Source organism: Sinohyriopsis cumingii, chromosome 5 (assembly GCF_028554795.1).
Source record: "Sinohyriopsis cumingii isolate HCF-2022 chromosome 5, ASM2855479v2, whole genome shotgun sequence".
In the NCBI taxonomy this organism is placed as follows: domain Eukaryota; kingdom Metazoa; phylum Mollusca; class Bivalvia; order Unionida; family Unionidae; genus Sinohyriopsis; species Sinohyriopsis cumingii.
The window spans coordinates 33,023,191-33,041,676 of record NC_142965.1 but is presented as its reverse complement, the minus strand read 5'-3'; the positions used below and the strand labels follow the sequence as shown (position 1 = coordinate 33,041,676).

Below are 18,486 nucleotides of genomic sequence, written 5' to 3'. Positions count from 1 at the left end.
TGTACGCGCACCGGAAAGGTTATCCCGGTCACGTTTATGACATTCTCGTGTCCGCGATAGTTTTCAACCCGGGAAGGATTATCTTTCACGGGAAACAGCGCCGCTAAAACGCTCCACACCAGACACTTGTCATCGTCGGACTTCACGTTGACGCAACAGTGAGATTTCTTCACAGCATCAGGTAGTTCAACAAATCCACCTGCGCGAAGTGGATCATACCGAAATACATCAAACCGTATCTCGATGAGTTTGTCAAATACCCAACCGGATCCAACTCCAGTGTATTCTTCAACATCATGCAAATACGTTTTTGTTATCGCAGATGCAATCCTGAGGATGTCATCACCGGGTAGTACAATCCGAGGTCGCTGCGGTAACACAACCTCGGCTTCGTGTTCGGGATTTACCGCAGATGTGAAATTTACTAACGGGGTCACAATTAATTTCATGCTGGGGACATCCCTAGTAATTATCCTAAGAAGTTCTGGCATAGCACCACTAACACTTCCACGCGGTTCCCACACGTACACGTTATCGTAATTGCCTAGCGCGGTTCTGATTCGCTGAAGATGATATCGCCTGGGAATCGAAGATTCCTCATATACCGATCGAGCAAGTGCTGCTAGTGATTGTATTTGCGGTGTCGCTGGAACACCATTCGCCGCTGGAACACCATTCGCCGCTGCAACAAGTCCGCGTAATATTTCCAAATCTGCATTCGATCGAGGATAACGAAATGTGTTGCCTGTTTGCGCATTATAGCGCCTTAGTAATTCCTGTACTTGAATGTGGCGTAAACGACGTGCCATTTGTATTATACACTACTATTTATTCAAATGAAAAATTTAATTTATTTTGTTTGAATACTATGTTTGGGTTTCCGGAAATGCTGTGCATTTCTGAAAATGCCTTGCATCGGAAATGCTGTGCATTTCTAGGATAAACTTTAATTTTGATTTAATTAAATACAAATAATAGTATAATGCGTGAAGAAATCAATTGCAAATGGTTACTTGAAGGAAGTACTTCACGGTGTGGCAGACGATGCCGCGGCGAGTACTGCTCGTCTCATGCATTCGCGATTAGAAAAAATCCTAATTCAGGCCCGCGTCCCTGCGTTGTATGCAAGCAGGGTGTACGAGGACCTTACCAACTCTGTGGGCCATGCGGCGGACGCGATTACCGGTCAATAATGATTTATTATAAAAAACGATCGCCAAAATACTACCAGCGAACATCACCGCCAACTATTGATGAATTTCTTCAGCGACGCGGTCTTGGAAACACAGAGCATTTCTCGGAGCATGCTGCGCATTCCACGGAAACCTAAAGTTTTGAATGTTACTTCGCGCATGTGTTTTTACTAATCATTAATTGTAATTGAAATCTTATTTTGTCCGCGGAGGAATCGGAGATTCCCATGTTTTACTAATCATTGGTTGTAATTGAAATCTTATTTTGTCCGCGGTATCTGTTTTACTAATCATCACCTGAAAGTCCTTAGACTTCTCCGCGGAGGCTTCCTTATGTCCTGTTGGGTTACGTTAAAACTTAATTTCCCTCGCAGTATAATACAATGCGCCCCGGTTGTGTTTTTGTCGTTAATTTTGTCTTGTGTAGAAGGCTTTGTTTTACCCGATAAGGCTTTCTCGTATGGAGTGTTTTACTATCCCCTTTCTCCCTTACTACTAAGTCCCATAATAGTCTATAGTGGCCCAAACTTCATGCTAAATATCCATAACCTCCATACCGGCACGTAATGTTAAATGCCCATATTGGCATCCAATTAAGTCTCATTATAATCCTAGCTACGATGTCGTAGCCTCAACTTGATTTGTTGTGGTTGAGGCTACGAACTGATCCCATGTCATGTAATGGAGCAAAAAAATCATCACTAAAGTCAGAAAAACAAACAGTGTAGAAATCAACTACATAAGTATAATTATGTTGTGAAAGAAGTTTGGCTTATTTTGAATTTATTAAGCCCTTACACGATAAAATAAATTGGCATGGTTACTCTAACCTTATACTGTCCGCCATGACAGATAACGCGAGACTCTCGCCGTGACCCCTTTTCTACGTAAGGTCTGCCAGAATATATTTTGGATATTCTACTCTATATTATTATCAATCAATTGCGAATAATAGCTTCTTGGTGGAATTTCGAATTGCCGATAAACCTTATTTACTTTTAATGCGCAGAATTTCTGACCCAAACGGCGCCAAATGTTTACTACGATTTGTTTACATTTCCAAATAAGGCGTCAATGTCCTTATATGGCACATAAACAAACGAGGCTGAAAACGGAAGTAATCATTATTTGAAATAATATGGCAGACGATCCAAACGAAAATATGGGCTAAAAAAGGTAAACGAGATTTTACAACTATTTCTACAATGATTTTCGATACTTCCGGTATTAAATAAGATGGCTACTCAATTTATTGGATTATATGCAAGGAATATGTTTAAAGTGTTATTATTAGGCTAAAAGACCGCTGGGTGTGAATCACACCCGGCTTGATCCATTAACACGTATATGCTCATGTTAGTACCCTGTCCACGAGGTACGACTAAGGGTACTAATATTAGTACTAATTATAATCCATACTGACCAAAATATCATGTTAAGCTCTATTCCCACTCTCATAATGGCCATAACATAATGTTAAATTTCCCCCAACCTCCCACACAATCTATAGTGGCCCAAGCGTAATGTCAAAATCCGATCTGAGGTTATAGTGACATCCGTAATGTTATATTCTCATAGGTCTCCGCAGTGGTCCAATTCACTCTATATAGCATATCCCCATATAAATCACTCTTCTATGAGTATCTTTTAAGAAAAGAAAACCTTCTAACTTTATATATTAGTACCTTAATGAATATGAAAAAGTAAATAAAAAAAATCACAGTTTTATGGTGCAGATTTCTTCTTTCACATGCCTTAAACTTAATTGTTAATGAGAATAAAAACCTGATAGGCAGTCTAAAACAAGATAGAAAATTAGGATGAAAGAGGGTCAAGAAAACATTTTGTCAAGTTTGTTTGGACAGGATGCCTGAATATTCCCGATACATGTTCAAAGAACTTAAGTATCCGTGCTGTATCAGTAATGACTTGAGATTTGTTTCTTGCATTTTAAACCGAGGTAAAACCAGTCTGCTTTGAACACTCATACCTCCATAGAGGGCGCTCACCAGTTATGATGTACTTTTGAGAGTGACGTATGTAAGGTGAAGTTGTATGCATCTAAAACATGCACAATGGAGAGAATGTTGGCATACCTATATGCTACATTAATGTAATGTGGATGATATTTCTTTGGATATTGTACTTTTGGAAATTGTACATGATCTAAGCACACTGCTAACTAAATTGACTGCTCCCCTGTGCTAAAAAATCAGTCTGAATTATAGTCTGATAATACAAACCTGTTTGTTTGTACCCCACTACCGATTTAAATAATGGAATTCTTTAATGTGATAAAAAGTGTAAGGAACTTAGTCAATTCATTCACTGATTTATAGTTTCTAACCTGACTCTGAGTAGAGTGGCCCTAACACCTCATCTTTTGCGCGTTTCATGCTTAACGGAAGTTTTCAGTGTAAGAGACGGACATGCACGGATCCATTTCCAGTTCATGGACAAGTCCATTTTTAGCAAAGGGTATATCAGGATTACAAATGTACATATATAACCCTTCTTCCGATATTTACAGTGTCGAATCAAGCAAAGGAAAATAATAACTACGCTTTTCATGTGGATTTAACAAGCGGTTTAATTTCTAGGTTCATGTATGCAGAGGGATATAATTCCAAACTCTCAACGTTATAATTTACGCAATTATTCAGCATTTGCCGAACAGGATGAACTACGTCAGTATGTTGTCTGATGGAAATAAACTAGCCTATAGTGTACGCAATATGGCGCCGTGTTAGTATGGAAAGTCCGTTAAGTATGAAATGGGGCAGGGGATGCCAGCATTAATGCCATTCTGAGCAAAGTCAGGTTAGAAATTATAAATCAATGATTCAAATGACTTAGTTCTGTGCACTTTTTATCACACTATACGTTTCGTTTTTGAAATCGATAGGGGGTAAAAACAAACGGGGATATAGAGTCAGACTATAGTCTAAAGTACAATATCCAAAGTAGCTATTAAAATAGGGAAAATGAATTTTGCCAGACTAGACAATACCAGCTTCTGAAAGTGCAATGAATGAATTACCAAATATATAAAATGTAAAAAAAAAGTTATCGGCACTTTTTTTATACAATTTACCTCTGAAGTTTAGGAAGTGAAAATGACCAAGTGGAGCTAGCACTTTTTCGAAAGATGCACATCTGGAGTAAGGCCAAGCTGTATACTCTATAACCCATATTACACCCATCAATCATACACCAAAATAAAGGGAATTAAAAGTTCTTTGAATTATACCTAAAATATACAAGGTTATTTTTAAATAGCCATTGTAACCAGTGAGGAAAGCCGGTGAAATTATTTTTCTTTAAAATTCTAATGCAAAATACGAAACTTTAGAGCGCCACCATACTGAAAAGTACAGAGTCATCAAGAATCGTAAGAATAAGTGATATCATAATCGCTTTAGTGATCAAGATTGAAGGTATATGTACACAATCCTTGCTGTTTATATAACCTGTTCATAAAACAGTTACGTAAATCATGATACGTGGGGTAGGACATCCCATTTGCAGGTATGCACATTGTCTTATAGCAAACGTTTCATGAAACTGTAAAAGCTAATTCATCAATTTTGTTATCAGTAAATATATTGAAATATCGTTAGTTCTCCATTATGCATTGGAAAGCTTCAGTTAAATTTGGAATTCAACTTGGAAAATGTAAGGATTGATACATGAAATAAGAAGACATATTTATTAGATTATCCCACTTAGTAAATAATTCATCATTCATGGCAGTGTGGATAAATATAATTTATTTTGTGATGTTTGCGGAGGGATTTTATTTGGGTGTGTGTGTTTGTTTTGGGGGGTTGGGAGGAGGGTCTTTTTCTATCATGTTCTACAGTTTGCTTCTGTGCAAATACTGTAGTGAGATGTAGAGCCCCGCTTGGTGACATTTAAGAAGTTAAAATATGAATATTAGTATTAAGTTTTTTGTTTCAGGTTATTTGTGGAATGCTGCACACTTTGTGGAAGACCATTGCTGTTGACTAAACAGGTTAAATCAGTAACATAAGTAATTGTTTGTTTTTTTTTTTGTCGTCTTTTTTCAACATTCTTGGACTGTAATTTTGTTGCTCCACTAACAACTATAGGAACACCACAACTAGCCATTCTGTGACTGAGTGATGCATTGACATCATATCACATGGTGGTACTATGTCACGTTCTTAGCTGGTTAAAATAGTGTTCCAGCTAGAATATAAAGAGCATCAGGATAAACTTGAAATGGCATTTAATTTATTATAAGTAATTAGCCACTGCTCCAGTGGCCTAGTGGTTAGAGCATCTGCCTCGGATGTGGGAGGTAGTGGGTTTGATCCCCAGCCATGTCATACCAAAGACTATTTAAAATTGTACTAACAGCTTCTTTGCCTGGTGCTCAGCATTAAGAGGTTAGTGTTAGGACTGGTTGTCCTGGTGTCAGGATAATGTGACTGGGTAAGACATCATGCTAAATGTCTGTGGCATGATGCCCCAGTGTTAGACATCACTATAAACTCACACTGCAGACATCATAGCAATATGACTGAAAAATTGTTAAAGCTACGTTAAAAATCCAACTCACACACACACACACACACACTCACACAAACACACACACATAAGTAATTAGCATTATCTGGCTTTAAATCTTTAATAAAGCAGTTTTTCGTTTACTTAACAAAAGTTACTTAATTTTGGTTTATAAATTTTTTTACACTTGCACCTACAGCTGCTATAAGTACATTTTAATAAACAATATGATCAATATCAATTAACATTCCACTTGAAATTCAACAAAATTATAATAATAAAAAAACAATTGAACACCTACAAAAGTGCACAAATCAAATGAATAATATAAATTTGCTACTTTCAAACTTCAAAACATAGGATGCTAAATTTTTGATCATCGTTCTCTCATAACACATTTATCTTTGCATGCTACCCATCATTGTTTATATAATTAACCACTGTGTAATTTGTTTTGAAGATTTTCATTTTTTTAATGAATTGATAAGGAACATAGAGAAAATTATATGATGTTAAAAATAAATAACATGTAAAGTTGGCACTCACTTTTGTTTAAGTTATTAAGGTTTGAATTGTAAGAGAATCCAACCAGAAAATTATAAATTTTATGTGCAACTTCAATACTGATCATGAAATGTTTCATATTACCTTTGAGTAAATGATAAAGGGAACCAACAGGAAAATATGTTTTCTTAGTGACTTATGTAGGTAGTCATTTCACACTAATTGAAATGTTTGGACTCAGATGTCAGATTACTGTGCAGATCTTTTGTTGTTCAGTGGTCTACTCAGAAATATGGAAAATTGAAATACCTCTTTGGGTCAGCTTTTTTCAGTCTGTTATTGGATAATAATTATGAATCAAATTCATCTGTTTCTTTCTCATTTCTTCTAGCTGATGCTATTTTGGCCAAGAGGAAAGAGTCTTTCTGGTGCAGGTGCTACACCATTTGTAGACCATTTTGCGATTGGAAGATTCTGTGTAGCAGATACATCACAGTTTTTATCATCAGTTGTTGGTCAGTCAAAACAATACTCAGGTTCCAGCCAGTCAAAAGGGTTATCGAGTGCACAACAAGAAGAATCCACAGAAAAAACACTGTAAATTCTTTATCTGTACATTTGTGCAAGACATTTTACAAGATTCTTGATTTCGTCCTATGCATGAAAATTCAAGCAGTTTTCTTAAAGGTGTGCTTCAAGGTGGTTTTTTATCTACATTCAAATTTTTTTTATATATGTGTATATCTTGGAGATGCAAACTTCATTTCTTTGGTGACCAATATCCTTTACCAACAAGAAGGTGCCAGCCCTTTTGAATGTATTTCAGACTGGTTAAATGTCATGCATAATCTAACCATGCAGTCTGAAATGCTGTCTACATTCACGATCTAGACATCAGTTAGTTGTACACGAGCATATGTATCTTCATGTTTAATTTACAGCTAAAGTTAAAATTTAAACTGCGTAGATCTATATTGTACATTATTGAAAAAAGCATGGACAATTAAATATGATGCACACAAAATTAAAGAATGGCAATCACAATTATCACGGCTATCAACTGCCTTTTCTTTTTCTTTTTTTCATTTATTGTGATAATAAATATTTCACAAATGAGTATTAGCAATCTGAAGATAAACTGTACTTATTGGTGACACAACAATACACATATAGTGTTCTAAATTGTTGCAAGAGAAAAAGTATCATTATTAGAACTGCAAGTTTTAATGCTGGGACTGCAATGTTTTCCAAGAAAGCAGTCCTGGACTACAACTTTCATAATCCTGTGTTTCATAATCCTATATATATTGGTAACACTTGACAAGTTCATGTCTACATTTAATATTAATGTTATGAAGAAATCAAATGCAAGTACTTCATTTTCATCATCTCAGAATTTCAGCCATGTCTGAGACACTAAGGAAAACCAAGGAGGGAGCACTCTGGGGTGCAGTCATTGCTGATGCACTGTCCATGCCTGTGCACTGGTACTACAACCCAGATGATATCAAACATGACTATGATGGCTGGCTGACAGGATACAAAGCTCCAAATAAATACCACCCATCCAGTATTCTCACCCTTTCTGCTGTTGGTAGGTGAAAATTCTAATGGATGATGATTTTGGGGTAAAAGCCTATAAAAGCTAATTGTTGAATCTGTGATGGGCATTTTAAACCTACAAGCAGTTAATTGTTTTAAAACACCAAACAACATGGCATGACACATTTTATTTGAGTTATTTTTAGCATATTTGCTTACATCAGGCAAACAATGGATACATATCATTGAGTGGGTCAAAAACTGTTTTATCAGGTGGAAAATCCACAAGTGAAAATGCTTGAGTTTTTCACCCACGAGATGAAATATATCCACTTATCATTCAGAACTCGAATTTCTTTCTCATTTTATGCTCAAGCATATTGGCTTGCAGTGTATAGAAGAATGAAGTAGCAGTTTTCATGCAGTATCCCATGTGTTTTGATATGTTCTTTATATTTGCAAAGAAAATATCAGCAGTGACATAATTCTCTTTCAGGCAAAATAAGAACATAAAAAACAAAAAAAAATTGAATTTCACCTGGTACTCCTGCACCACAGGTGATACTTTCCACTAGATCAAGCAGGTGACAGGTGTCCCGCAGATTTCTTGTACATAGTGTGATTGATGTCTGTTGAGCCCATTGAAAACATATTTTTGTAATTCATTCCAACACTCTAATTCTCAGGCAGGCATAAAATAAAATGGTCTATTACATGTTTGTCAGTTACCATCCGTTGAGAAGTAGGATCAACAATATTTTATATAAAATAATTACATATATAATAATATACAATATTATGTATAATGATAATTACACATGTATATTTGTCATGTATAATAATATACAATAATTACTTGGAGAAAAAGAATAATAACACTGAATTGGTGATGTTGCTGCCACAGATATCAGTGTTACTGATTGCACAGATGTAATTTAAGGTAAACTTAACATACATATGTAGAACAACTAGAAATGTCCTCGTGTCCTAAAATACAGGATGATTAACTCAAAATAATATACCTTTAAGAATCAATTGGCTTTTCTTAAACTTAACATGCATATGTGGAACAACTAAAAAAGTTCTTGTGTCCTCAAATACAGGATGATTAACTCAATATAATATACCTTTAAGAATCAATTGGCTTTTCTATAATTTCACAATTTAAGGAGTGTAGAATACTGATGGCTTTATCATTACAATTGGTCAAGTTTTATTTAGTATGTTTTATTATTTCAGATGGGAGTGGGAGGAGTGGATGGCATGAGAAATGTAAACCAGTCATTGGGAGTGTAATTCTACATGATAAATTAAAGTACTGGACCAGAGGAGACAGGTCCACACACTATCATCAGGGTAGGCTCAGGTTGATTTTAAACTCATCTCCAAAATAGGATACCTCTCAGTGTGATTAGTTCCTATTCATAAATTGTTGTTGTTGTTGTAGGGTTTAACGCCATTTTCAGCACATGATACATGGCGACCAGTATTAATGGTGGAGGAAGAACCCAGGAAAACCCCAGAAAGAACCACCGACCCACGAGAAGCTACTGGCAAGCTTTCTCACATGCCCACATTAGCCGAATCCGAGACTCGAACCCATGCAGACAGAGCTGAGATGGCAGTGATCCATAACGGAGAGCACTTTAGACCACTCGGCCCCTGGGGGCCCCCAATTCATAAGTATGATGTAGTTAACTTCCTAGGTCAGAATATGAATTGATTTTGTTTTCCAACATCCCAAATTGAAAAAAGAGAAAAGAATTTTTGCTGGTTTCACTTCTTAGGGGTATTTAAAAAATAACTGTGAAGGAAGAGGAGATTTAAAGGCATATTACATTTGTGTGGGTGGCTGTAATTTTTACATTGTTTTCTGTTAAAAGTATGAGGTGTCCCTTATTAAAATTGGATGATTATTTGAGAGCATATTGGATCCAGTTATCTATTTACAAAGATTCCCCATAATGTTGCTGGAGATACAATACACATCTTTTATCACATCAGAATCGCAAGAAGACTGAATAACTACACATATACATTCAAAAGGCAGTGACGTACCAATGCGTAACTCTCGGACGACCATTGCATGAATCCAATCCAGCAAATTAACCTTTATTTTCACCATTACAGTCACGAACCCTTTGTTTAGAATCCACCAGATGGAAGTAGCCCATTCTACCATGGGCTGAATATCACAAAGAACGTAATTTCACAAGATAAAATGTTTAGCTTGCTTTTTATTTCAGATTGTATCATTTTATAATTTTATATAAATTTCCAGAACAGAAATGTGTAGTTAAAGTTCAGATCGTAGAAATAATGGTTGATGATGTCATCACACTTCAAATATTAAAGACGAATGCTGGACCTGGTAGATTTAAAAATTTCTTCGACTCTCTAGAGGTTGCCACCTGGTAGATTTAAAAATTTCTTCGACTCTCTAGAGGTTGCCACCTGGTAGATTTAAAAATTTCTTCGACTCTCTAGAGGTTGCCACCTGGTAAGATCATCTGTTGTTTGTAGTGATGTTTTTTCATAACATAATAGTGAAGAAGAAAATATGATACTTGTATGAGAGATGTACTGTTTATTATGATGATGATGATAATGATAGAGGGAAAAAAACACTAGTAAAGGAGAAAAGCTGGTACTTTATACCACTGATTAACCATTGATGGTGATGTGTGTGTGTGAGAGAGGGAGAAATTAGATGAATAAAATCAATACATAATACAGTAAAACCTGTTATGAGAGACCGCCCCTTCTGCCAACCAAAAGCGGTCTCTCAAGACAGGTGGTCTCTCATAAGAGGTGTGTGAAAATGGACTGGTTTTCTGGGTCAATAGTTAGCATTGTTGAAAAATAAATAATACCCATACTCACTGTACATGTATCATATCCTTTATTCATGAATCTTGTTAAATAATGCATGCATTCCTCTCAAAATATCTTTATATAATAAAGATATACATCTATCAAACGAGAATAAAATTTATGTTTCAACATCACATTAATATATACAAAAAATTAACAGATATGATGTATATATCTTATTTTATACACTTATTCACTTGTTTTTTTTTTTAAGAAATCCATTATACTTCTTTGTTGACATGTTTTACTCAGCTATTTGGTCTGAACATGTATCTCAGTTATTGCCCTTTCATGAATCAACTTCCCACTTACTGTTATGTTTTTACTCCTTGCGACACAAAACCACTCCCATACTCGCTCGTTCAGATCTCCGTAAACTGTCCGTCGTGCCGTGGCATATTTCCTCTTTGCTTGTGCACCTTTCTGCCATTCGTTTCTAATGGACTTCTTGTCTTTGATTACATTTTGAACTTGCGTTTTACCGACGCTTAAGCTGACTGCTATTTTGCGAGTGGTCTCGTCTTTTTCATTTCTTTCAATGACATTAATCCTTTCTTCCAGTGTTAAAATTTTTCTTTTTTTCAGCGGAGATTCTGCCGTTGTTATTAGTGTTGACGTTATAAAGACTATCGGTTTTGATCAGGTTTTGGGGAATTGTGGAATAAATATATATTATGTACCAATGAATGAAACCAAAAGACATAATTAACTCGTCAGGAAACAATACTGTACATTTATTCTGAGACGAAGTTTAAATCAACAGCGTTATAGCTCGATAAACAAATGTTCCGACCATCTGCACCCACGTAAACAGATTGTGGCTTGGTGAAACACTAACAAAAGAAATAAAAAATAATTTAAAAAAAATCCGGAAATGATTCTCACTTACTAGTATTAAAGACAATGAGCTCATTCACCGTCCAGGCATTATGGATTAACTGGAAAGCAAACGACGTACTCAAACCAACATTGAAGCCCTTTCAAACGATTTCTCACTTGGACATAAGGACTACCGGCGTTTTGTGAGTTTTCATACAGATAAAGAAAAAATACAAACCTCTAAATTGACTGCGTATATCCATCATTACTCCCTTTGATGTTACTCTTACTGGCTATTCACATGACTTCGGCACTACAATGGCGGTTAGTGACATGTACTTTAGTCTGGTTTACTGCAGTTTACAAATGACACAGTACGCTGGAGTTGTAAATTTCGCAAAACTGGTAAGACAAATTATTTTTAAATACTTTATTAGAGCAATCTTTGCTATTTATGCAGTCTTTGTTACAAAGGATTAAATGATGGTTAGAGGTGTTTATCCCGATATATGGTTGTTCAACTATAGTGTTATTTAATGTGCACTTTGTTTGCATACTACATTTATCCCGAGCTCTAGTGTTTACAAAGGATTAAGTTAAGGTCAGTGGTGTCAATCTGTTTTGATTTTTTGGCGATGCGGTCGTTCATAGCAGTGTCAAAATGCATATTTTGCCAAGAAATCGCGGTCGCTGGTCGCGTTCAGCAGGTGGTCGTTCATAACAGAGCGTTTATATAGTAAAATCGATCCGTGCATTACGATTGTGGTCGGAAATGACAGGTGGTCGCTCATAGCAGAGGTCGCTCATGACAGGTTTTACTGTATGATACATTACAATTAATAATGATGCGAGAGAGAATAAAATGATTCTTGTATGATTTACCGATGATGAGAGAGAGAGCAAAGGCAGATGACTAATGAAAAAATTACTTATATTTAGCATTTATGGTAATACTGACGTTAGAGAGGTACGAATGATACTTTACCTGATAAGTATACCATTGATGATGATGAGGTGAAAAACGTGGTGGTGAAGGATAAAGAAAAAGGACAGTAAATGATACAATTATCAAGTATTATGATGAGAAAAAAGAAACACTTGAGAATACCATATTGTTTACTGGAGATTTACCATCCTTAATAATGACGACAACAGTGAAGAAGGCGAGAGAAGAGAAACATGTTTCACTGTTTAATACCTTGCTCATGCCAATGATATAAAGATTTGTACCGAAATTGTAATAGTTCATCCAATACCTGAAGAATTTCTTTCAAAGATCCGGGAAGGTTACAATATTCAATCTTCAAAACTAGCCCCCTTCTCTCTTTCTCTCTCTCTATCTCTCTCCCTCAAATACACACATGTATGTATGTATGTACACTGCTGTCAGGCATTTCTGTGCACCTAAGGTTTTCGTTTCCAATATTGAAGCAAAATGCATACCGAATTCGAGCGATTGACAAAAATGAAATACAGCAATGTTTACCATTTAAAAAGATACAGTTATCACCGGATATTCTGTTAAAATAATATTAATTTTGGACATGGGGGATACCACCACCCCTGTTTTCCTGACTTGCGATATGTCGGCCTATTCTGTGCATAGCTTTGAAAAGATGTAATGTTTATCCATCGGACTATAGAAATGAAATGAATTACTTTGGACTGTTTCTGTCAGCAGTTCAGTCGAGTAATTAGGTCAGGTTTATAGCTAGTTTTACAAAATTCAATGTAAAAATGCCAATAAATGCCAAGAGATATTAAGCAAACTCAAATGATCTTGTAAAAAAGTTAGTCAAGTTCAACATTTTATGAAAAATAAGCTATTACATGGAAGAGAAACAACAATGAATAGTATGTAATGTGTTTACAACGTCTTGCTTATGGGGAAAAATTACTGCAGAATTTAGAAACAGACTATGCGCCGGGGAATTTGTTGAGAATTTATGTTCTAGATGCAAGTAGACACGTTGGGTAGCAGATGATTTTGTACGTGTGGGACAACTTCTTGCAAAATTGATAACTTGATTAAAATACAGTTTTATTTTAAGGTACACATTTCCATCTTCTATATAATGTATTTATTTTTATGATTCTGAAAGATGCATAGTAAATCAAATTTTCTGGGTTACAGGTTCAAGAAGGTCATGGAGTGGGTCTTCACGTTGCCATTTAGAAATCACATTTTTATGTGCATTTCGAGTCTAAATTTGGGATATTTTTGTACACTTTATGAATATCACTTTTCTTAATTAATGTACGATCGTTCTTTCTGGATACAAAATGGATTTTTGACCCATAATAGCAAGTGATCTAATGTTTACAGAAATGACGTATCGTTGCACAGAATTACCCGAAGTGCAGAATTGTCCGACATAGCAGTATGTATCAGAGATCTCGGAAACGCTTAATTACGCATATTTGGATGCCAATTTTTGATCTGGGACGCAGAAAATCACTGAGGCGGGAGTCCTCCGTACGCATTTAATAGGTGTGCGGCAAAATTTAAAGACTTGCCAGTCCTGCTTCAGCCACCTGCTTTGTGGGAAAATGTGTTGATCAATTAGCTGTGCTGATATTTACAAGGACAGATTTCAGTGACTGAAAGACCCCTTGATGTACGTACATGTTGCCATTATAAGAGTACATCAAAAAGAACATGATGCAATAGCTGGGCGGCTAGTTCAAAGGCTGTACATACGGTCATTTATAAAAGTACATCAAATAAACAACTTTAGCTTTCATTATTGTGTTCATTTCCGAATGTATCGGAATAAGTAGTGCACGTTACCTCAGAATCAAGACATTTTGAGACTTAGACAAAATGCCATTTGTAAATTTGGATAAGTATTTTGGGGTTAAACGGCAAACTTACGAAGATTTTAACGAGATTCAGAAGAGTGCTAAAGCTGCTAGAATTGATAGTTCAGATAGGACAGTAGCTTAGTGCAAGAAAGTGTATGATGTCTAGCTTAGTGTTTGGAGTAAGTCCTTACTTAGATTGAGAAAATTAAGTATCACTCTGATGGACAAACAAGAGCTATTTAAGAGATATGTTGACTGACCATACTTTTTTTAAAAATGCCCCTTGCCTTAGCCCGGTTAGTTTTAGCGTTGTAGCGAAATGTATTCATTAAGACATCAGTAGCTAGGCCTAGTTTTGATTTCAGTTACACTGACAAACTGTTGCCCATTCACAAGGATATGTTTTGATAGCTGATTCACCATTAACCCTTTTGCGAGTAAGGTAGCAACTATCAATTTCCTGCATGATATCCTTTGATGATAAAACGTACAAAAATGTGTTTTAAGATTAGAATCAGTGATCTGGATATATATTAACTGCCTCTTGTACACTATTTCATCATAAAATTAGTTTGAAACTGTAAGTGGACCAGTAGGCCTAACAGGAAATAATGGCAGAATTCGCTAAATTTGGGATGTACCAGTTTATTAGATTGCCTGTTTTCGTAAATCATCTGGCAAATATTTTCAGAAAACATGTACAAATCATTGAATGCAAAGCCAAGATATTATTTTATTAAAGATTTAACTTTAAAATGCAAATTATGTAGGTCAGAAACATATGGACAATGCTTTGTTGTGGAATTTGCAAGATGCGCTTTAAGGTCTAAGCTGTTTTATGACTTGACACGTATTTGCTAAAATATGGGGGAAAAAACAGCAAATCAGATACTATTTAACCATAGCCTAAAATTACTACAAGGACGTAGACAAATAAGTAAACCATAAATTTGCAATCCTGTCAATGGACTGTTGTAATGAAGTTATATTAAAGTGAGTGATTACATTACGAAAACCTCTCCACCTAAAAATAGTTGCAACTTGCACTCACGTTTGTGTTGATTCTGTAGGAAAGAAGGGACTGCAACTTTTGATGGTGGGACTCCCATTTGTACCAAAATGGGAGTCCTGGACTCCTAGTTTTAAAATCCTAGCGAGACCTCTGATGTATGTATGTATGTATGTATGTATGTATGTGCAGAGTGAGAGCATTTTATTTACAACTTTTGAAAATAGTAAAATAATACTGTAAATAACATTTTCCTGGTAAATTCATTATTCTGAACAAGTTCAACTAATATATTGATACCCATTATTAAATTTCCCTAGTATTAAAAGATCACACAGATTCTGAGCTGTGTTTGGTACGAATATTAGACCCAAACGCATATTTCCTGCAAGGTAGAAACTGGTCTAATGGGCTACTTCTGTCAGGTAGATTATAATAGAAAGGGTTTGTGACCATAATGGTGAAAATAAAGGTTAATTTGCCGGATTGGATTGATGCGATGGTAGTATGAGAGTTATGCACTGGGATGTCACTGTCTTTTGAATGTATTTGTGTAGTTTTTCAGTCTTCTTGTGATTCTGAAGCAATAAAAGATGCATGAGAAAAGTCAAATCGAGCGGAGGTTTGTGGTCACGCTTGCACTCCTTGTGTTCATTTATATTACCAATAAGGTGATTTCATGTTGTCAGAGATTTTGCCGTACTTTATTGATAAAATGCCAGACTCCTGTGATAGAACGCAGGAGAAATGTTAAATTGTCATCCCTTTTATTATATATTAAGAAACAATAAGAGCCCGTGGATCGTTACAGGTTTTGGGACTGGTTTATTGAACTACAAGAAGATAAGTTGATTTTACAGAAAATTTAGTCTTTGTTTATACAACAGTATGTAATTTTGAAGGCTTTTGTCAGAATTTAAATCAACCCTTTTGTAAATGTCTTTAAATTAAAGCTGTACTGATTAATTGGCCATACTCATAATCGGGCCAATTATTAGAACAATCTGTTTAGTCGGTATCGGCAGAAATAATCGGTGCCGATGTAAACAAATTTCCAAAATATAAATTTAGTCATAGTATTCATCTAGACATGGCTTGAATTTTAAATCAAAATTAAATAGTGGAAATTAAGGAATAAACATTTGATTTTGGGTTTAATTGAAAGACATATTCTTAAAAGTAAATAGTTTTTAACACACTTGCTCTAAACTACCGCTCATTGTCTGCACACAACAAAATATCAATACCATTCATGCACTCATCAAAATCACAGCAGCCAGCCAGCCAATGAAGCCTCGTGTCACTGTTGAACTTCCAGCGTACACATTAGCAGATAGCTAGGCAGATTAGATAGCTAGCAAAATTTCCAACTACTATGAAACTATGACTCACTATAGTTAATCTGTTATTTAGCCAGTCATACAATGCTTCTAATCAACGAATAGCGGTCACACGCTGAAGCAGCTGAATGCTGACATAAAAATATTATACAGCATTGATATTGGCATGCCAGCGCCAGCAACGTTACCCCAGCTGCTGAGCTGCTTCGGCGCACAACTCACAGCATGGTTCGTGCATTCATTAAGCCACGTGGACAACTTAGTAGCAACTTACTTGATTTAAAACATTATTTCAGGAGCGCTAAACCACTCTGGTGGCCTAGTGGTTAGAGCGTCTGCCTCGGATGCGAGAGGTCATGGGTTCGATCCCTGGCCAAGTCATACCAAAGACTTACAAAAATGGTACTAACAGCTGCCTTGCTTGGCGCTCAGCATCAAGAGGCTAGTGTTAGGACTGGTCAACCTGGTGTCAGGATAATGTGACTGGGTGGGACATCATGCTACATGTCTGCGGCATGATGCCCCAGTGCTAGACATCACTATAAACTGCCACATTGCAGACATCGTAGCGATATGACTGAAATTCTTTTAAAGCTACGTTAAAAATCCAAATCACATCACAACACACAAGAGCACTAAATCGATTAGGTTATTAATATTGACTAGCGATTGACTACTATTAAATATATCACCAAGCCTATGCATAATGTTGAACTCGAAACACTCAAGTTTAGTCTTTAATTGCTTCAGAGTAAATGCAGTCGATGAATCTAAAGTAAATTGTACACTTTGCAAAGCATGCATTTCCAGAGGTGGAAAGGATTCTAAAAACTATACAACATCAAATCTTGTCCAGCACTTGCGCTGCAAGCACATTGTCGAACATGGCCTGTTTCTGGCAGATAAAAAAGAAAAGGATACTCAACAGCTGCAGCAACTCCTCGTACTCTGACTATTGATGCCATGCTGGACCTGAAGCAGCCATTTGCATTTGACGATCCAAGAGCTATTAGTTGGCTTAGAGCAGAATGCATCATAGTTGCGTCAGCTGACAAGCAGGAGGAACCCCAACAAAAACACAAAAAACTGAAACAGACGACACTGGACCATCAACGTTTTGTCTCCGTGATTTGTTTTATGTGGCCTGTGTTGAACCTATCCGTACTGTCAACGAAATAACCCACGTGAATGACAACATTGACATGATGCTGAATTGTATCTGGCCTGCCCTCTGTTGCCACGGGAAAAAGACATTTACGGCTGGTGGAATGCTCATACGTTTCAGTTCCCCTACTTGGCCAAATTAGCTAAATGCTGTTTGTCTGCACCAGCTTCAAGCGTTCCAAGCAAGCAGCTGTTTAGTTGTGCAGGGCAAATTTTTGTGGATCGTCGTGGATCGTTACCTGGCGAGAAGGGAGAAATGTTATTGTTGCTTAAATACAACCTACCTCAACTAGGCTTTCAGTATTAGCTGCATCCAGCGTACAGTAATGTCAAACTTTAGTCTTAAAGCATGTGTATAATTAATTTTAATTATTATTGGGCTATTGTTATTAACATTTTTTAGTCATTTATTGAAATCTAGTAATGGCGAACCACATCATTGAACGTAAGTTAAAAAACTAGCCTAATACATTTTCATTCATTTATATATTGAATTGGCAAAGCATAAGTTTTATCAGTGTTAGTTTTATGTATGTGTGATCGTTGTTTTCTATTAATACCAATGTACTTCTTATCTGGTTTCTGTTTGTTTTTTGTACACTTGCTCATAAACAACCTTGTTATAATTTACACGGCAAAATGCATGCTTGCATTACACTAGTAGGTTTATGTTTCTGAACCAGTCATTGTTATAAAACAAATA

General features: G+C 36.1%; 1 protein-coding gene across 1 annotated transcript in view; it reads left to right on the top strand.

Moving 5' to 3' along the window:
* Nucleotides 1–4,616: 4,616 nt before the first annotated feature.
* LOC149798902 (uncharacterized) overlaps nucleotides 4,617–18,486 on the top strand; it is a 32,360-nt gene continuing 18,490 nt past the window's right edge. The window contains exons 1-5 of the mRNA XM_089957819.1: nucleotides 4,617–4,721; nucleotides 5,154–5,208; nucleotides 6,622–6,827; nucleotides 7,625–7,824; nucleotides 9,012–9,128. Of these exons, the coding sequence (XP_089813945.1) occupies nucleotides 4,690–4,721; nucleotides 5,154–5,208; nucleotides 6,622–6,827; nucleotides 7,625–7,824; nucleotides 9,012–9,128 (610 nt within the window). The 5' untranslated portion in view covers nucleotides 4,617–4,689. The remainder of the gene's footprint in view (nucleotides 4,722–5,153; nucleotides 5,209–6,621; nucleotides 6,828–7,624; nucleotides 7,825–9,011; nucleotides 9,129–18,486) is intronic.